Source organism: Narcine bancroftii, chromosome 8 (genome assembly GCF_036971445.1).
Source record: "Narcine bancroftii isolate sNarBan1 chromosome 8, sNarBan1.hap1, whole genome shotgun sequence".
In the NCBI taxonomy this organism is placed as follows: Eukaryota; Metazoa; Chordata; class Chondrichthyes; order Torpediniformes; family Narcinidae; genus Narcine; species Narcine bancroftii.
Genome location: NC_091476.1, coordinates 37,027,855 through 37,049,343, shown reverse-complemented (window position 1 = coordinate 37,049,343; position 21,489 = coordinate 37,027,855). Strand labels below are relative to the sequence as shown.

The 21,489-nt window shown below is 41.4% G+C and overlaps 1 protein-coding gene and 1 long non-coding RNA gene across 2 annotated transcripts in view; one reads left to right on the top strand and one right to left on the bottom strand.

Moving 5' to 3' along the window:
• Positions 1-21,489, bottom strand: part of tnmd (tenomodulin) — a 149,328-nt gene that overhangs the window by 39,216 nt on the left and 88,623 nt on the right. Inside the window, exons 3-4 of the mRNA XM_069893433.1 lie at positions 20,274-20,414; positions 11,640-11,753 (exon numbers count right to left, since the gene is read on the bottom strand). Of these exons, the coding sequence (XP_069749534.1) occupies positions 11,640-11,753; positions 20,274-20,414 (255 nt within the window). The remainder of the gene's footprint in view (positions 1-11,639; positions 11,754-20,273; positions 20,415-21,489) is intronic.
• Positions 3,512-21,206, top strand: LOC138740590 (uncharacterized). Its single transcript, XR_011343058.1, has 3 exons — positions 3,512-3,555; positions 4,107-4,212; positions 20,924-21,206. It is a non-coding gene; the product is annotated as an uncharacterized lncRNA (long non-coding RNA).

Sequence of the window (21,489 nt, the reverse complement as noted above, 5' to 3'; positions counted from 1 at the left end):
ATTGCAGCAAGCAAGCAATTACATTGGCTTTCATCACACAAAGATTTGAGTTTTGGAGTAAGAATGACTTGTTGCAATTTTACTGCCAATTTTTGGTCAGAAGACCAAAGCCTTATACATTTTTTCTGGAGTAAAACGTATGATTTTGGTTTTTATCATTTTAAAAATTAGACGTACTTGCAAAAGGAGAAGCAAAGTATCAGTAGATTAGTTCCTGACCAGTGGATGTGCTCTATGGAAACTGATTGATTAGAATGGGCCTATATTCCCGAGTGTTTAACAGAGTGAGAGGAAATCTTATTGAAATTCACAAAATTACTCAAGGGTTTGACAAGGTAGATGTAGGAGTCACTCACTGGTTGGAGTGTCTAAAACCAGGGGTCTCAAAAGAAAAGGGTACCCATTCAGGACTAAGATGAGAGGAAATCTTTATCCAGAGATTTGTGACTCTTTAGAATTGTCTATCTGAGGGGGTTGTGGAGGTACAACCTTCAAGTACTTTTAAGTCAGAGACTGATAGTCCTTTCATTAATATTTATAATGGGGTAAAGGGAGGACAGCTCCTCTGCAGCGTTAAAAAAAAAAATCTGGAGAAATAACTTGTGTCACTCTACATATTCAAAGAAATATTGTCAGAAAAGTTAGTCTATCAAATTCATAATGGCTCCTTCTTGCACCAGTACAATTCCTTTTGGAATATCAGATATGGTTGCCCCCTCCTTTCTGACAATACATACCAGATCGTCATCTGGCTGTGTAAATTTTTCTTTGCCCTCCTCTTGTTTCTTTTGGCCTTCAGTTTAAATCAGCATCTTCTGAACCTTGAGTCAACTAATACTATAACAGGAACAGCACCTTTTGATCTATTCTATGGTAACTAGGAGCTTGCCATGTTCATCAGATCTCACCTTTGCTTCTCAGCAGCTCCAGTCTAACATTGTGGCTGAAGTTCCTCACCTATCAAATCATTCAAATTAATCTGCTCCTGCGTCTCCATGATGACCTTGAATCGCTCCAAAACTAGGGTGGGCAGAATTTGTCTCAAGGCCCTAGTTGTGGCCCAACACCTAGTCTCCTAATCCAGCCATCAGCCTGAAACTTCCCACTTTAATGAAGCCTCCTGGGATAGCCATTCCACTGCCAAGCCCTTGTTAACAAAAGATATGTGGTCAGAATATGTTGGACCATCATTTAAACTCCCTGTTAAAACCAGATGACAGGCAGTTCAAAGGATCTAGTGAAGGACAACGAAGGTGATTGTGGTTTTGAGTTTAAGCTTGAACACAAGCTAAGAGTATTCTTATAATTTATAAAGAAACACATCCTCCAGTGAGGGAGTCCATGAAAAGGAGACATTAATATAAAATTATCAATATGGGAATGGACAGAGAAGGCAGGAGGAAATTGTTAATGCAGAGTGCTCGGTGCATTGACTCCTGTGTCACGGGGAATATTTGAAGCAGAAGCTATTGCATCTTTTAAGAAAAAAAATAAATATTTAAAGCAGAAATTATATCGAGCTGTGTGAGAGAGTAGGGTCGTAAACACATAATTCCCCTATCCAAACACAATGTTGCTTTATGTAACCAGATTTTTTTTCTTTTTATCTAATTATCTATATCCATATACAAACACAATTTCTATTTATATTCTTCTTTTTCTCTCTATCTATCTCCCTATCAAAAGAAAAGCATGCCCATTCAGGACTAAGATGAGAGGAAACCCTTATCCAGAAAAGTGTGTGAGTGTGTGGTTTGATTACGGGTAAAAGAGATTTTTCTGAAATATTTTTCCTTTCACTGATTTGATTGTTTATTTTACTGAAAGCTGGTTTCTGATCACTATTTTTTCATACCTCATTTCTAGGTGAACAACTCCACACTCCTGAGTAAGGACGCTTACATTTAAAGACAGCTTTTTTCACAGGATACCTCAAAGTGCACGATTCAGTTAAATCACGGTTGTAAAATGGTCGTCAATTTGTCTGACGTGCCACAAAGTGCATTAACCCAATGATGTTTGGGTGAAGAGAAAATATTGTTACAGATTCTCGGACTGTAACGTTCTCCTTCAAAAATGTGCCGTGGGATCTTCCCCTGGAGCAAGCAAGCAGAGCTGAGGTTATTAGAGAGATAGAAATTTCCACACTCTCCTTGTTATATAGGCCTGGATTTTCATACATTAGTGAATGTCGTCTGAAGCAAACCCACAGCATCCAAGTCAGGTAAGTGTGCAAGTGATGTGTCCCTGCCCTCATCTCACGCTGTGGATGGCATTGTAAGTTTTGGTGGATTCTCAGCTGTAAAACAAATTAGAAATGGGTGGATATAATATCACGATTCCTTACAGTCATGTCAAAAATTACCCCCCCCCCCCCACTTCCATTGCCATTTTACCCTGGACTTACTGAGGTAGATAGAATTTTTCCTCTAATAGATTCCTGAATAAATTTTGTTTAGAAGCATACTGAAAATATTTTCTTGTTCCAAATATGCGCCATTTTAAATTAATATACTTATTTGTACCATAGTGTCAATGCTGACCTGATTCATCTGTTGTAAATGATCTTCACAACTGTAATATGGCAGAATTCAGCTTCTATTTAAAAAAAAAGTGATTAAAATGGTTTCTTTAGCTTATTATTGAGAATCTTTTTTAATCGGCATCTTTTGGTGACATCAATACACATGATAACAGCATCTAGATTGATAAATTACATACCGGGCTTGTCATAATGATTCTACAGGAGATACTGGACCGGGTTGTCGCTATTCCCTGTTGCCATTTTCATATGTTCATATGTTTTTTAAAAAAGGTAGATGTGTATAATTGGTCTATTGGACAACGTGGTTCTGCTTTGGATAATGACGATAACCACTTTGGTGTGGCACAATGTCAGTGATCAGGTCTGGGGTTTGAATCCATGCTGTCTTCAAGGAGTCTGTACATTCTTCACGTGTCTACATGGGTTTTCCCCAGGGGCTCCGGTTTCATCCCACCTTTCAAAATGTACCAAAGTTTCAGGTTAATTGGGTGTAAATTGTGCAGCATGGGCTGAAATAGCCTGTAACCATGCTGTACGTCTAAATTGAATAAAAAATTTAAAAAATAAATTTAATTTAAAAAATTTAATTTGGATTCAGTAGAGTACCCGTGCTGCTAAAGAATCAAATGATCCTTGTAATTTGAACTGGATAACGTTTCCCTTTCATTTGCCTGTGGGGTCCCTCTCTGACCTACTTTAAGGCATACTGAAACATTTTAGTGAAACTAGAGCAGATACAAAATGATACATTGATTTATTTCATGGAGAGCAAGTGATTGTTGCCAATTAAGATAAGCCAATTCTCTCTTCATAAAATATAATTTTAGCACTGGAGTAAAATAATAAGTGAATTGGCCTCTGTCTCTTGTTATATGTGATTATTTCTTTTGTATTACATAGTTTTCTAGCAAACTTGTTTCCACTTCCAGCCATGCTCTCACCTTGACTCCTTGTCTTTTTCCCAGAAAGGCAGGTGGGAAATGCACAGAATTCCTCTCCGTTATTTACTGGTGAGTAGACATGTCAATAAACCAGCTATTCAACCCTTCCTCTTGGGCAATGGAAAATTCTGATTGCCCTGTTCCAGATGAATAGCTGTAGCCTTGGCTAATGGACCAAGGATCTGTCAATTAACCCATGATCTTACAGTATGAATCAAGTTTCAAGGCATGACCTTTTACAGATTGACCCATCTGATCTTGATGTTCGCTTTGTTTGGTTGAAGTCAAAGCTCCCTTTCTCTTTGAAATATTATCAATGAATTTTCTACAAAGAATAATTGACTTTCAATGCCAACCTACATATTTAAATAAAATCACAATGCAACTTTTAGGCTAAAATACACTGACATTTCTTGCAATTGTTCATACTTTCCTAATCTATCTTAAAATGTTTATTACAAAGGAGAAGAAATGAAAACTCAAGAGTGGGACAGTCTCAAAAGGCTTATGTTTTCTCCTTTCTGAAATTTTAATGATTTGGTCAGTGGTGATTAGCAAAAAAAACCTAATGAACTGTTCATCTCTGCTGAATGGTGATCTGTATATTTCTATCCCTGCAGGAATAAAATAATTATTATTGAAAGTTCCTGAGAAGGACGTGTTGTCTCTTTTGAAAGCTGCAGAGGGCAAACTCTTGTCACATTCTGCAGATGCACAGGAAAAACGGTAAAGTGAATATTTTACTTGAGGTTAATGCTACTTTAAAGTAGGAATATATATAAAAGTTTCAGTGAAAGGAATAAGTAGGGGGAGATTTTCAAGGTGAAGTGGAGAACGGAGAGCAGGCTTACCTCCATGCAATGATTTGGGGAATTGGCTTTTATTCATCGATAGGTAGTAGCTCTAATTTATGCATTGTTAATTCTGCATGAGCATTCAAATCTTACCTGTGATTAAAGATTCTCAAGGAATATGCTGCAGCAATATATTGCAACATTTGAGCTGGTGAACATTTACAGAGTTAACTGCACAAGTTCATGCTTTGGGTAAAAAGCAAAATGATATACTGTAAGGGGTCACCACTGTAGCAGGTGGTGAAGCAACAAAGAACACAAGAGATGCTATGAGCTGACTAGTTTAATGTTGTTCTTATAGTTGTTTAAAATATCCAAAATTCACATACGCTCTCCACATTATCTGACTCCCAGAAATTATGTGGGTCCCAGATGCCTTAGCATCATTAGTCCCTAAGAATCTCTCGGGGACTCCTGGGTCTGCAGACACCCACAACTCCGAAGCTCTGGTGAGGTAAGTAGTGGTGCAGTCTACCACATGACCCCCCCCCCCCCCCCGCCCCACCAGGACAGGAGTGAGGAGTTGACACTCCAATTCTGTTATGAGTTGCATTGGCAGGTTGGCGCCCCCTGCGCTGGGGGCATGCTGCCTGTACCAGCTGATCTAGGTCCACAAGTGCCAGCTTAAGGTGATCTACAGAAACTGTTTCTTTCCTGTTGCCAATGTCTATAACAGACGTGGAGCTGTCATTCCGCAGCACCTTAAAAAGACCTTCATATGCCCGTTGCAATGGCACCGTGTGAGCATCCCTACACAGGAATATGTAAAGGCAGTCCTTGAGTTCAGGCGAAATGTATGAAGTTGTAGACCCATGCCGGGTAGTCAGGATAGGTACCAGTGTATCCACCTTCTCCTTTAAGCTAAAGTGGGAGATTCCTGCTGCCCTCATGTTGCTGAAATGAAATCTCTTGGGACCATGGGGTGGGGGGGGGGGGCATACATCAATTCTGTGGAGGACTTAGCCAGATCCTACTTTGGCACAGTACAGATACATAAAAGTACCCAAGGCAGTTCATCGATCCAATTTGGTCCATTAAGACATACCATCAGAGCTGTTTTCATATGGCGATGAAAACGTTCCACTAAGCCATTGGACTGAGGATGATAAGCTGTCAACTGATGCACCTGTGTGCCCAACAACTATATGATTGTGGACCATAACCTGGACATAAACTGAGTTCCTCTATCAGAGGAGATGTACATGGGTAGTCCAAAACATAGTATCCAATTGATGATGAGGGCTCTCGCACAAAATGAAGCAGAAGTATCAGAGAGCGGGACAACATCTGGCCATCTCGTGAATCTGTCTACTTCTGTGAAGAGGTGAATAGTGCCCTTGGATGATGCTATCCACATAGATGTGATCAAACCTGTGCTGCGTGGGTCCTGTAGTGGGGCTTGGGTGTGGTGCTGAAATTTTGAGGTCTGGCACTGGATGCATGCCCTTGCCCAAGCACTGATTTGTTTGCACAGGCCATGCCACATGAACTTGTCTGCCACAAGCCTTGTTGTTGTCCTATTCGAAGGTTGAGCCAAACTGTGTATGGCGTCAAACACTCAACATCGCCACGGAGCAGGTACAATGGGGCGCTGTTGGCTTGTAGATGCGTCACAAAGTTGGGAGGCATTTGCTGGCAAAGTGTATGTCCTCCAGTTTAAGTCCAAAGATGGCAGTGCAATATGTGGCCATCTCCTCATTTTCTGATCTGCTGCCAAAGCCGTGTAGTCGATTCTGGCAGCAGGCGAATGGATGGAAGCAAAATGTCTGGGCCGTGTTTTTTTTTAAACCAAAGGACATATGGAGGAATTCAAATAGCCCAAAAGGGGTAATTAAGGCAGTCTTAGGAATGTCGTTTGGGTGAACTGTGATCTGATGGTACCCAACCACCAGGTCGATTTTTGGAGAAAATCCAAGCACCGTGAAGGATTGCAGAGAAATCCTGTATATGTGGAACTGGGTAGCAATTTGCCACTGTGATGTCATTTGGACATTACCTAAGGTCTCCACAATCCAAAAACCTTAGGTACCATATGCAGCAGAGATGCCCAAGGCCTGTCGGAGCAGTGAACAATCCACATTTCCTCCATGCGTCAAAATTTGTCTTTAGCCAACTGCAGTTTATTCAGAGGGAGCCTACACACTTGAGCATGCTCATGCATGAGTCAGAATGTGGTGTTGTACTCCATGTTTTGGTTGGGCTGTCATGAACTGTGGAGTAATAATGCTGGGGAAATCCGCTAGGATTGTCCGAAAGCATAACAGATGAGGTGACTCAAATGACTCGAGATGAGGTGACTCAAATGTCTTTGAATCAACTAAGTTGCAACCTTTGAGTTCTACTATAAGGGAATGTGCTCACAAAAAATATCAGCTCCCAAGAGCAGCTCTGATACATCAGCAATGGTGGAGGACGAGTTGAACCGTGACGAGCCGAAATTGAGTGGAATTGTCCATGACCCATACGTTTGGATGCTGCTGTTCTTGGCTGTCATGAGGCGAGGGTATCTCTTTCCTGAACATGTATCTGGGTTGGGGGAGCACACTAACCTCTGCCCCAGTATTGACCAAGAACTGATGGTCACTACTGACAGCCAGCCTTGGCGTTTCCTGGATGCGCGCAGAGGGGGTGGTAATGGTGGGCTGCAGCTCCCCATCTCTGTTGGTAATAGCACCACTGCTCTCTGTCTGTGCTGTGTCCAGGTGGAGAGCAGGAAAGACTGACTGACACATGATGGTGAGAATGGCTGAAAGAGGGTGTTCAAGGCTTGGAACAATTAGGGGAGGGGTAGATAAAAGAAGATAACTAATGTCTGAAATTATCAGAAGAGAAAAATGGCAAATGCTAGGAATGTGAGATGTGCTTTCAATTAGGTTAAAGGTCATGTGCCACATTAAATAAAGGTGTTTACCAGTTTCTAGCTCACACTTGCAATACTTGCAATTCTGGTTGAACCATTACAGGAAGAATCTGGAGGCTTTGAAGCAAGTGGTTCTGCACAAGAGAAAAAAAGGGAAGGGTCAGATTGCTAGATGAATGTGTGATCATTAAAGGGTCCATGAATTAAATTTAGACATACAACAGTCACATGCCATTTTGGCTCAGGAGCCTGTGTTGCCCAATTTACACCCAAGTAAACTACACCCCTGGAATGTTTCAAACGGTGGGAAGAAACTGGAGCACTGGGTAAAATCCATGCAGACATGAGGAGAAAGTACAAACTCCTTACAGACAGCGGGGGATTTGAACCCCAGTCCTGATCACTGGCATTGTGAAGGCATTGCACTAACCGCTACACTAACTGTGCCACCTTGTGGTGCTGATACTTGTTGCTAGGTGCTTTTGCTTATCAAAGTCACTATTTATATATCCAGCAAGATGCTATAATGTCTGCAAGGTGGATCAGCCCAGGGATTATCATAGCCTGAGTTTTGCATGTGACAAGTGCTTCAATTAAGGCATTGGATTATGCTGCTTGACAGTTCCCCCATCTCCACATGCCACCATTTCTTCTTGCTTTCGTGGCAGTCTTTTCTACTGCTGATTGGTTGCTCCACTGGAGAGAGAGTTCTTAGGGTCTGGCCAGCAGACAACATGACCCTGCTACAGGAGTTGCAAAGCTCTGCATGTAGCCACTGATGGATTTACACAGGACTCTTCCTAAAGCATGAATCGCTCTGCAAGATGCAACAGATTTGTGGCCTAATCTTGTGATTCGGCTGTGAACCTATTCAGTTTGTGATTCACCTGTAGGAGAAAAGAATCACAGGGTTGGGTGTAGTGTCTTGTGTGCACTCTGACAATAAATCTGAAGCATTTAAGGAGATTAGGCAGAGAACATGCCCAGTGAATCAACAATAAGTGAATTCCATCTTTAAGGTGAAAGTACCTTCACAATCAAAATGGACTGAGTAGTGATGCCTGGTTGCCTATTATCTGCCCATAAGTTAAATGCATGAGACATTTTCCCAATAGTAACCCCTATTTTGGGGTTGGGGTTGGAATGATCTGCTGTAATCTGTCAGATTCTGGTAAACAGAGTTCTTGAACTGAATCCAAAGAAATTTCAAACTCTATGACATCAGGGTATCTTCTTCTGTGTTTAAAATGGTTGAGGACAGCAGGCTCCCTGCTCCTGTTCAAAAACCAGTTGAACATTTTTGTCTTCTAAAATTTGATAAAATGTTGAGAACTATAGATGTGATGACTGTTCTGCTTTCAGCATGGTACTGGTACAAAATGCAGAGCAAGCAATGAGAATATGGAGGCCCTCAACGGGTCAGGCAGCATCCTCGGAGTGAAATAGATGAACACTATTTCAGGTCAGGACCTCTTTACCATTTGTCCCTGTGGATTCTGCCTGGTCTGTTGAGCGCCTCCAGCTTCTCAGGTTTGGTCAAGATCAAAGTATCGCAGTTTCTTGTGCCTCTGGAACAAAAATTAAGTTGGTTGTCTTGGCAACCCATTGTTTTTCATTCACGGATATGTGGAATTCTGTGACATTCACAAGTTTCACCACAGCTACAGAAACAACGCTTTGTTCAACCATTTCTGGACATCCTTTGCATTCTATTGTACATCTGTGGTAGTGGAGGCTCTGTACAACTCTCTCTTACAGTGCTAAAAGAGATTTCCCTGAGATTACTGCTCTACAATTTTTTGCCTCCACTGCAAGCACAGTGTTCCTCACTGCATTTGTATTAAGGGCCCACCTATCCATACGAAAGCACATTGCTTGCCACCAGATAAACTGCATTTAGCTAAGGACGAGTTTGCCAAGATGGGGAAACTAGGCAGAATTCATAAGTCTGACACCTCCTGGACGTCCCCATTACACATGGTCCCGAAACATAATGGAAGTTGGTGACCGTGTAGCGATTACAGGAGGCTTAATGACACGATCATCCCGGATCATTATCCAATGCTTCATATTCAGGATTTCTCAGCTAATTTGCATGGAGCAAAAATCTTCTTCAAAATAGACTTGGTCCGGTAGAGCCAGAAGACATTCCAAAAAAACAGCAATAATTTCCCTGTTTGGGTTGTTCGAATTTTTAAGAATGCCATTTGGATTAAAGAATGCTGCTCAATCATTTCAACAGGTGATTGATGCTTTAGGACGTGGTATGACTAATGTCTTCATTTACCTCTGACATTTTAGTGACCAGTCCGGTATCGCAAAAGCTATCCATTGAACTGAAGAGGTAAACAACACCTTGAAGACCAAAGATTTGCTGACTCGTGCCCACTGTGCTCAGCTCCCCAGTTTTAAGTGCAGCCACTGCCCTATCCACAGATGCTTCCAATCTGGCAGGAGGAGGTGGCCATCAATATGTCATCGGACAATGGAGGCCATTAGCATTCTTCAGCTGCCATTTTCATAAAGCAGAGAATAAATACAGTGCTTTTGATAAGAAGCTTTTGGGAATTTACTTTTCCATTTGACACTTCCATTCTTTTTTTGGAGGGCAGAGAATTTACTATGTACACCGACCACAAGCCCTTAACATTTGCATTTTCCAAGGTCGCACTGCCCTGATCAGCATGGCAACGACAGCAATTATCATTCATTTCAGAATTTTCCACAAAAATAGCACACATTTCTGGAAAAGACACTGTCCCATTCTGCTCCATTTGAGGATTTGGCCATAGATCAAGGTATTGACTGCACAGCCTTGGCTGCAGCCCAAAATATGACCATGAGACGATTGCTTATTGGACTGCAATCATGAACCTGCAATTGAAGGATGTCCAGTTTGGACTTCTTGGCAAACTACTCCTCTGGGATATATCAATGGGACACCCAAGCCCAGTAGATCTGTCATCATGGAAACGTCTGTGTATGGTCTCTCACATCCATCAATTAGATCAACCATTCATATGGTTTGTGTGGCACAGTCTTAAAAAAAGATGTTACACAGATGGCAAGGTCATGCATTGCCTGCCAGAAAGCAAACGTTCAGTGACATACTAACACACCACTACAGTCCTTCCTAGCAGTTACTTGTTGTTTTGCTCATGTCAATGTGGACATTGGTGGACCACTTCCTGTTTCAAGAAGATACCGTTAACTTTCTACAGTAATAGACAGGTTTACCCGATGGCCCAAGGCCGTGCCTATGGTAGATGCTACTACAGACACTTGTGCTTGGGCATTCCTCAGTTCCTGGTTGTCTTGTTTTAGTTTACTGGTGCCCATTACTTTGGATAGAGGACCACAATTTACTTCCTTGATGTAGACAGCTTTGTCTCACTTACTCAGTACAACAAATCATCATAAAAATTCCTATCATCCACAGGCTAATGGAATGGTGGAAAGATTTCATTGACATCTCAAGTCACCCTTGATGGCTCAGTTCGATGGCCTGAACTGGGCTGACGAGCTTCCTTGGGTATTACTGGGTATTAGGACAATTCCAAAGGAGGACCTCCAAGCTTCATCTGGGGAGCTCGTCCCCTACCATTCCAACTCCAGTGATGATCCTAAGGAACTGTTGACCAGGCTAAGGAAGACCCTAGGAAAATTGACCCCTATACCACCATCTTCACATGGAGAACACTCTTCCTTCATGCCTGAAGACCTCAAAAATTGCAAAAAAATGTCTTCGTCCATAGGGGGAGCAGATGGTCAACTTTTTCAGATACCCAGACAAACTAGTTCAACCTTTATTTTGGACATTGGAGGGAAGCCACAGTCTTTCACTACTGACAGGTTTAAAACCAACTCATGTGGACAAGTCTTCCCTACTGCAGCAGCCAACAGTCCGTCGCAGAGGTCGACCACCTAAAAGACAGACAGACCTTTCTGCTGGTTCTGGGTTGGGTGGGGGGGGGGGGGGAGGTGTCTGTAGCGTTGCTATGGTGGCACTACAACTCCCAGAAGGCATCAAACAGGCTATGTAGCATCAGTGCATGATGACATCAATACATGTCGGGTGTGAGATTTGGGCTTTTAAAAGATGGACGCACTCTGAACAATAAATCCGTTTGATTCACTGAAGAAAAATCTTGTGTGTTTGTTTCATTGTGTCCACTGTGATTCCAGTGGCCACAGAGGTATACATCTACGTATTTCAGCGTGCCATCTATCTATTCCCAAATTTGAATCTGATTTCCATGACATGTAGTAACACAGCCATGATATTGAAACAGTAACAAGGAGCATATTAGACATACCCTTGATTAAAGATTTTTTTTCATTTATTGCTACCAATAAAATGCTGAAGCTTTGTGAGGGTTGTTAAGCAACAAATGTAACTCATAGAGATACTTTAAAAACTGCCAGGTCTTTATACATACCAGGTTAATTAGTTCTTCTTCAGTCTTGATAGGTACAGTATTGGGAAGAACGATTTTGTTTTGACTTTTGATGTAACATTTTTCTCCTCCAGCGAATCGTATCCCAGTTAGGCCCTTTTTTTAAAAAGAAGGATTTATTCTTCTGACTACACAAACATGTTGGCAAAACAAAATACAAAAATGTAACAGGAAAACGGATAGGTTTTTTACTTTTCAAATATTACTGTACATGATACCTGAAGCTGTCAAAACCATCAAGAGCTTCTCCCTGTCCTGCTTGTCATAACAGATTAAGAACTCAGTACAATTCACAGAATATGATACTGTTTTAACTGTGTTTTGGATCCATTTGTGGTTCTTGTCCCTTCTTCACTTGGGGAACTCAAAGTTCCTTAGACTGCACTTTCCAAACCCATGACCTTCACCAGTCAAAGAACAAAAGGCAACAAAACCAAGGACCACCACCTGGTAATTGCCCTCCCAGCCACGTCATCTTGACTGGGAAACTTACCACTGTCCCTTCACTGTCACAGGGTCAAAATCCTGGAACCTCCTCCCAAACCGAATTTTCTACACCCACACCTTGAGGACTGCAGCAGTTTAGGAAGGCAACTCAACAGCACCTTCTCAAGGGGAATTATGGATGGACATAAACAAAATGCTGTCTCAGTCTGTGAAGCCCACATTCTTGATGAATGGATTAAAAAAAAAGACTAATTCATTCGTAGAATAAATCACCTTGTATATTGAACATATTTGAAGTGTGAGTTAATGGCAGAGATTTAACAAGTAGCCTTCAGCAGAGGGTTATGCAGTGACCGTTACTATGGAGATAATTTTATAGTTCCGTTTCTCTCCTGTCAGGGAAAATTTGCATGGAAGAGGATTACAAGGATTAGGTAGCATGTCACCCTGCTTGCCTTCGTTCCTTCATGCTGTTGAAGCACTCTGCACAAAACCAGTGTTATAAAACATAACGACAGTACACCACAGGCCCTTCAGCCCACAATGTTGTGCTGACCTATATAAAATATTTCTACATTCAATCTAACCTTTCCCTTCCTCACAGTCCATTTTTCTTACATCTATGTGTTCATCTAAGTGTCTTTTAAATGGTCATACTCCACAAAGTGTTATTAGAGAGAATTGGAGGAGCAATCTGTAGAGAGATAGCAGAAATAAAGTTGTGATAGAGGTACCAACAAGAGAGGATACAATACTTGATCTCCTATTAAGGAAACAGACAGGTCAAGTGACATAAGTATGTGTAGGTGAACATAATGTCATTAAGTGACCATAATGTCATTAGTTTCAAGTTAATATAGATAAGGCAAGGTCTGGTCCTCAAGCTGAGATTCTAAATTGGAGAAAGACCAATTTTGTGTGTATGAGAAAGGATCTGGGAAGTGTGTTGGGATAAGCTGTTGTCTGGCAAGGATGTGTTCAGTAAGTGGAAGGCCTTCAAAGGTGAAATTCTGAGAGTGCAGTTTCCATGTTTCTGTCAGGATTAAAGCCAAAGTTAACAAGCTTAGGGAACCTTGGTTTTCAAAGGATATTAACAATCTGTTTAGGAGGAAGAGAGAGGTGTACAGTAGGCATAGGCAACAAGGAGCAAATGACGTACTAGAAGAGTATAGAAAATGAAAGAAAATACTTAAAAAAAATTAGGAAGGCAAAAAGAAAACATGAGGTTGCTTTGGCAGATAATGTGAAGATAAACCTGAAGAGTTTCTACAAATATGTTAAGAGTAAAAAGGTAGTAATTTGTCCTTTAGAAGATCAGAGTGGTCATCCATGTGTGAAGCGTAATGTGATGGGGGAGATCTTGAACAATTTTATTTTTGCATCAGTGTTTACTCAGGAAACTGGCATACTGTATAAGGAAGGAAAGGAAACAAGCAGCAGTGCCATGGAATATATAGAGGTTAAAGAGGAGGAGGTGCTTGCTGTCTTACAGCAAATAAAGGTAGATAAATCCCTCTGGCCTGACATAATATTCCCTCAGGTCTTAAGGGAGACTAGTGTAGAAATTACAGGGGCCCAGGCAGAAGTATTTAAAATGTCCTTAGCTACAACATTTGGTGCAAGAAGATTGGAGGCTAGCTCACGTTGTTCTGTTGTTTAAAAAAGCTCCAAAAGTAAACCAAGAAATTACTGGCTGATGACCCTGACGTCAATAGTGGGTAAATTATTGGAGGGTGTTTTGGACAGTCAAGGATAGTCAGCATAGCTTTGTACATGATAGGTCATATATATTGAATCTTGTATAGAGTTTTTGGAAGAGGTTACCAAGATGAAGTAAAGGCAGAGGATGTTGTCTATATGGCATTTGACAAGGTCCCTCATGGAATGTTAGTTCAAAAGGTTCAGATACTAAGTATCCACGAATCCATTGTAAAATTGATTTGAAATTGGCTGAATGGGAGAAGACAGAGAGGTAGTAGCTGATTGTTTCTCAGACTGAAGACCTGTGATTAGTAGTGTGCCTCAGAAATCGGTGCTGGGACCATTGTTGTTTGTTATCTATATCAATGATCTGGATGATAATGTGGGAAATTGGATCAGCAAGTTTGCTGTGGACAGGGAGGAAGGCTTTCAAAGCTTGAAGAGGGATTGGAATCAACTGGAAAATTGGGCCTGAAATGGCAGATGGAATTTAATGCAGACAAGTGTGAGGTGTTGCATTTTGGAAGGACAAACCAAGGTAAGATATACACAGTAAATAATAGGGCATTGAGGAGTGCAGAGGAACAGAGGGTTCTGGAAATACAGATACATAATTCCCTAAAAATGGCATCATAGGTAGACAGGGTTGTGAAGAAAGCTTTTGGCATCTTGGCCTTCATATTTCAAAGTATTGGGTACAGGAGTTGGGAGGTTGCAGTGAGGTTGTATAAAATATTGGTGAGGCTAAATTTGGAGTATTGTGTGCAGTTCCGATCGCCAAACTATAGGAAGGATATCAGTAAGAGTGCGGAGAAGATTTACTAGGATTTTGTCGTGTCTTCAGGAGTTAAGTTACAGGGAAAAATTAAACTGCTTTGGACTTTACTCTTTGAAGTGTAGAAGAATGAGGGAAGATTTGATAGAGGTTTACAAAATTATGAAGAGAACAGAGAGTAAATGTGAGTAGGCTCTTAGATTGGGAGAGATAAATACGAGAGGACATGGCTTTAGGGTGAAAGATTGAGGGCGAACATTAGGGGGAACTTCTTCACTCAGAGAGTGGTGGGAGTTTGGAAAGAGCTGCCATCTGATGTGGTTAATGCAGACTCACTCTTCGGTTTTAAGAATAAATTAGATAAATACGTGGATGGAACTGGTCTGGAGGGTTATGGAATGGGTGCAGGTCAGTGGGACTAGAGGAATGATGATTCAGCGCAGACTAGATGGGCTGAATTGCCTGTTTCCTGTGCTGCAGTTTTCAAAGGTTTTAAATGTGTACATCTTCCACCACCACCACTATCAGGAATGTGTTCCAGGCACCCAACACTCTATTTAAAAAAAAACTACCCCTGACATCTCCCCTAAACTGCATGGAGAATTTAAGTCATACATTGTAATACATCTATGGGCCTATCAAGCTGAAATGCAATACAGAAAACTTTTAAATAGGAGTTGGCCATTTGACCCTTTGAAACATCACCATTCAATATTGTGATAGTACAGGTCTATCACCAATGTATATAGTGTATATAGTTATTGTACCTAGACTGTGCTTACAGCGATTGGCTGAGAGCTAAGCCACTCCTATTGTCTGGGCCTTAAATGGTTGTGTCCCTAGCCAGGTCGGATCATTCCGGACTGGTCGGCCATCTGTGAAGAGGTCCGGTCTTTTGCTAATAAAAGCCTTGGTTTGGATCAACAAGTCTTTGGTTCTTTCGACGAGCTCTACAAATATGATCACAGCTGATCGAATATATTAGTGGACCTGAATTTCAGAGACAGTCGGCAATGTGCTGTCACTGTTACATAATCGATTTAACTTGGCTGACCACAGGGAACCCTTGAGTCAAGTTTTGAATTTTTAAGATTAATAGAATTAAAAATAAGAAAACATTTGGAATAAATTGCCGATTTACAATGATGTCAGCAGAATCACAAGGGGCAATGAGGAAGCACACAGGAGGGCAATAGATCAGCTTGTTGAATTGCATAATGACGTTAGCAAAGTCAAGGAGGTGACTGTAGTCTTCAGAAGGAAGTCAGGATAACATGACCCTGTCCTTGTTGAGGGCTTATTAGTGGACAGGGTCAAGGACTTCAAATTCCTGAGGGTCAGCATCTCCGAGGATATGTCCTGGAGCCTCCATGTTGATGCAGTCAAAAAGAAGGCTCACCAGTGGCTATATTTTGTAAGGTGACTGAGGCAATTTGGTATGTCAATGAAAACTACTGCAGGCGTATCATAGAGAGCATTCTGGCTGGTTGCCTCATGCCTGGTATGAAGGCACCAATTCTTAGTACAGAAATAAACTTGGTAACATGGCTGGCAACTATACAGGCACTAGACCACTCCATCGAGGATAACTACGAGGCAGTGTAGATGTCCTCAAAGGCCCTCACAACCCAGATCATATAGAGTGAAGAGAGCATGGCCTGAATATTGGGAGTCCTTGAGGATAGAGGCTGGTTTCCTAAGACAACACCTTTGTAGATGTCCTTGATGGTGTGGCTGGTGCCTGTGATGCTGTAGGCCAAGTTAACAACCCTCTGGAGTTTTCTTCTTATCCTGAGCGTGGGCACCTCTGTACCAGACAGTGATGCAACCAGCCGGGATGCACTCCATGGTACACCTGTAGAGGTTTTAGAGAGTGTTCTATGGCATACTGAATCTCTTACAGCACCTCACAAAGTATGGGCATTGGAGAGTCTTCTTAATGATGACATCAACATGAAGGCTCTGACTTTCCACATTACCCTGTTGAATGATGTTCTGACATCAGCCTCAGAGACAGATACCATAGAGTCCTCCGACTTTTCAGGATTCCCGTCAGCACTGTTGGGTTCCCCTTCTCAAAGTGGACATAGAAGGTGATCAACTCATCATCTGATGAGGACTGGGTCATGTTCCCCTGACTCCCTCCTGAAGTCCACAATTATCTCCTTGGTTTTGCTAACGTTGAGTGTAAGGTTGTTGGCACGACATCACTCAATGAGCTGATCTGTCTCCTTCCTGTATGCTTCCTCATTGCCATTTGTGATTCTGCTGGCAACAGTGGTGTCATTGGCAAATTTATAGATAGCATTGGAATTGAACCTGGCCACGTAGTCATGGGTGTGTAGTGAGTAGAGCAGTGGACTAAACATGCATCCTTGGGGTGCGCCTGTATTGATAGTAAGGAGGAGATTTTATTACCAATTCCTACTGACTATGGTCTTCTGACGAGGATGACAAGGATCTAATGCAAAGGGGGATGCAGACATCCACAGTTTAGACCTTCTTGATAATGTCTAAGGGAATAACGGTGTTGAAGGCTGAACTGTTGTCTATGAAGAGCAGCCCTAGTTACTGCTTTCGAGGTAACTCAGAGTTGAGTGGAGAGCCAGCGATATTACGTTTGCTGTGGAGTGATTGAGACAATAGGCAAATTGCAGTGTGTCCGGACCACTTAGGTACATGTTAATTCTGGTCATGGCCATCCTCTCAAAGCAATTCTTCACAGTAATGTGAGGGTTTCTAGGCGATAATCCTTCAGGCAGCTCACACTACTCTTCTTGGGTACCAGGATGAATGATGCCCTTATGAAGCAGACATTAATCTCTGACTGCAGCAATGAGAAGCTGAAAATATCTGTGAACACTCTGGCTAGTTGGTTTGCACAGATTTCAGTACTCTGCCAGGTATGCTGTCAGGGCTTGACCCCTGCGAGGGTTCACCCTGTTGAATGATGTTCTGACGTCAGTCACAGAGACAGATACCACAGGGTCCTCTGACTTTTCAGGGATTCCCATCAGCACTGTTGGGTTCCCCTTCTCAAAGTGGACATAGAAGGTGTTCAACTCATCATCTGATGAAGCATCACAACCATCTATGATATATACCCTTACTTTATAGGCTGCAATGGCCTGCACTCCCTGCCATAGCTGGCATGGATCTGTCTCTGTCTCTAACTTCCACTGGAATTACCTCTTTTCTTCAGAGATCACCTTTTGCAGGTTATACCTGTAGTGATCTGAACCCTGGCCTTAAAGCCCTTGATCTCGCCCTCAACAGGTTGCGAATCCTCTGATTCATCCAAGACTTCTGATTGTGGAACACCCAGTATTGCGCGTGGGCATACATTCATCCTCACAGGTCTTGATGAAGTCGGTGACACCTGTTGCTTATTCGTTCAAGTCTAAGGATGAGTTCTTGAATATGGTTGTCATGTTGGGAAGAGTTTCAGGTTTGGTGGGTTCACAGAGAGACAAGTCTGGACATGTTACAATCACATGCAACTTTAATTAATACACAGGAGACAAATGGGAGAACATTAAACAGTATTTGATTACTGTATTACTTAAACAACGGTATAAACATTCATATCAGACCTAGGTTGGACCAATACCAGTGGCCTCCTATACTCTACATGCTCACACACTTCAGTTCACACTCTACAGACAGGGACTCTTACACACACCCGGTTCCCTGTACCAACGGGGGTGCAGCTCTCTGCAAGTATTGATCTATCACAATATTACAAATCAGCTTAAGTGTAGTGCCCACCTTACCCATGACACTTTCAGTGATCTGGCATGGAACGAAGTCCAGGGGTTGGATCATGAGGCAGAGAGAGAGAGAAAGTTAAATGCACCAATGGCAAGGTGTGTGTTAATGGGTGGCTAGAGTCCAACTTTGATTGACAGGCGAAGTGACTTTTGAATAAGTTTCAGACAGGGAGGACACGTGACCACCCTCAATCCACAATATTTCAGATGGACAGGCCACTTTTTCCTTCACAGTCCACATATAATAATGGTCCAGTCCACCAATTCAAAGCAATCCTGTAGACCTCCCTCCCTCGACTGTACATTTTTTCGTCTTCACTACCGGTGCTGTAATCCTCAGTCTCTATTTGTACACTGGGCGTAGCTGTACAGCCAGGTGATAAGACTTGCCAAAGTCCAGTCGTGATATGTCTTGATAGGTGTTCTTCATGGTGGTGAAGCAGTGGTCGAATGTGTTTGCTCCTCTGGTTTTACATCTGATGTGTTGGTGGTAGTTTGTTAGAGTCTTCTTCAGGTTGGCCTGATTGAAGTCCCCTACAATGATCAGAAAGGGATCAGGGTGTGATGTCTCACGGCTGCTAATACAGTGGTCCGTCCCTCCAGTACCCACTTGACGCTAGCCTGAGGTGGAATGTACACTGCGACCAGAGTGATGCCTGGGCCAACTTATGTGCACCACATAAGTTGGAATCACGTTGCTATTACTTCATCACTGTTGGGTTAAAATTCTGAGCCTCCTTGCCCATCCTATTTTCATCACGAGGTCTGCTGGGTTTATGAAGGAGGCTTCTTTTCAAAGCAATTGTAAATGCCAGCATTGTCTGGGTTGGCAAAATCTACTTTACAATTTGAAGATGATAATGCTGAGGAGAAACTTAATGTAAAATGGTTTATCGACAACCTGTTTGTTAAAACACCTTATGGTATAAAATGTGAGCGGGTGGTAATTTCGATCCATGCCTTCAGGAGACGAGCTCTGAGGTAGATTGTGGACCAAACCCTATTTCATGATTTCAAACCTTCCCAGCAAGTTTCACTTGTCAGGATTTTCTGGGCAGTGTATTCTATTTTGCCCAAATAATCTCCATTCATTCTGTTTGAAATCTCCTGTTTGAAGTCTGCTGTTCTTCCCCCCACCCCCCACCCCTCCCCCCCCCCACCCCCTTCATTGTTTGCACTGCAGTGGTTGTCACCTCTGGTTCAAAGTCTGAGCCTGCAGCACGAATAACTTCTTCTCTAATGTAATCCGACAATTCTGTTTGTAACTGTCTGCTAAAAATAACACAAGACCTGGGAGGAAGTTCTGACTCAAGCTGCTATTATTGAGCAATTTGAAGTAAAATTTAATTAACATATAATCTACATTGCTTGTACTTAGTCCTAATATTGATATTCAGCCTGATATTAAATTGTAATAACGTTTTTTGAAAGCATCATTTTTACTATCAAACAATATTACATGTTTGCAGCAACACCTTGTTCCTGAATAAGTACATAAAATACAAAATAGATGGTGATACCAGTGAAGATTAATAATGACTGAATTAAACTGGTTGCCTGGTGGTATAATCAATAAGCATCAAAGGCAGAAGTGGATTGTCAATGTCAGTTTGTAAATCGTTGATAGATATTCCATTGAAAGCTTGGATATATGTTTATATATTCAGAAAAATGCCTTATTTGCTGTCTGAAAATCAGGTTGTAACTCATCTGCTCAGACACCACTCTGGATTGTGACTGAGCTTTGTGTTTGTGCAGGTGCTAAATGAAAAGATAAATGTCACGTGAATGAATGGAATTACAATTGGTCACAAAGTTGTGTAATTAGCAGCTTCTGACAAATCTCCCTATTGGTGGATTAATTACTCGTTACTGTAGAATTGCTGATAATTGGGAGATGAGAAGGAAACACTGTTGACTCACAGTTTTAAAATCATGAATCTCCACAGACTCGTCACTGCCATTTCCTGTTGTGAAGGTCTCAAAACTACCGATAGCATCAATCTTCATTAAACTTTCTTTGGTCGTACCATCAATGTTTATTTGGTACATTATGTCATAAACCTGAAATCAAACATAATTATGTTATAGTTCTAATTCAAAGTACATTTCTAAATAACTGAGACTATCTTTAAGATTAAGATCGCTCAATTTACTTCAAAAGCTATGAAATAAACAAGATTTAAATTGGTTTGTCTTGATTAAGTCATATCGACAAGATTGGGTTGTGTAAACCAGTTAATGAAATAGAAATGCACATGGCCATTTTATAAAAAGGAAATGGAATGAAACAGAAAACTGAGATCCTGAATAATTATTTGCCCCTGGCTAATTGTGCAGTTACCATGGCTCTATTATGATAACCACGGATGAGAACGCCATGGAGATATGATGATCCCATTACATTTTAATTGCTAGTACTGTGGGGTGAATATCCTGACTTGTGGATGTGAAAGCACTTTAGAGAATTTTATGGTTCATCTGGGAAATTTGCAAATTCTGCCAGCAAGCTGTTAAGATATCTGGACGTACATCAGCTGAAATTAATTTATCTCCTTTTTTTTCATTGATAGGTATGAGCTGCATCAGTAGGTCTGACGGCAAATGGAGAGATAATGAAGTGCAAAGATGAGCCCATTTCGAACATTCCATTATGTACACAATTTGGTGAAACAGTAATCAATCCAAAAATGACCACTTTGCAACTCAACAAATAACTAGCTGTAGAATCAGAGATTAGTTAGTTAACATAAACTGAGGTCTAGCCTTAAGTGAATTAATAAGGATAAGGTTCATTCATTAGCTTACGAGACTAAATGTTTCTCAGCTTTGCCAGTTGACAATTCTTAAAATCATTGGACATACTTTTTCCACTATTAAATATATAAATTAAGTTGTGACCTCAGAATCAGAATAAGAATTTTATTGTCATGAACGCGTCATAAAATTTGTTGTTTTACAGTAGGATTGCATTTCAAAAATAAACAAGTAGTGCAAGAAAATAGAAGAAAGTGAGGTATTTTAATTTTTAACCTTTAATTTAGAGATGCAGCCCAGTAACAGACCTTTCTGGTTCATGAGCTCATGACACCCAAATGCACAAACCCTGTACGTTTCTGGCGGGTGGGAAGAAATCAGA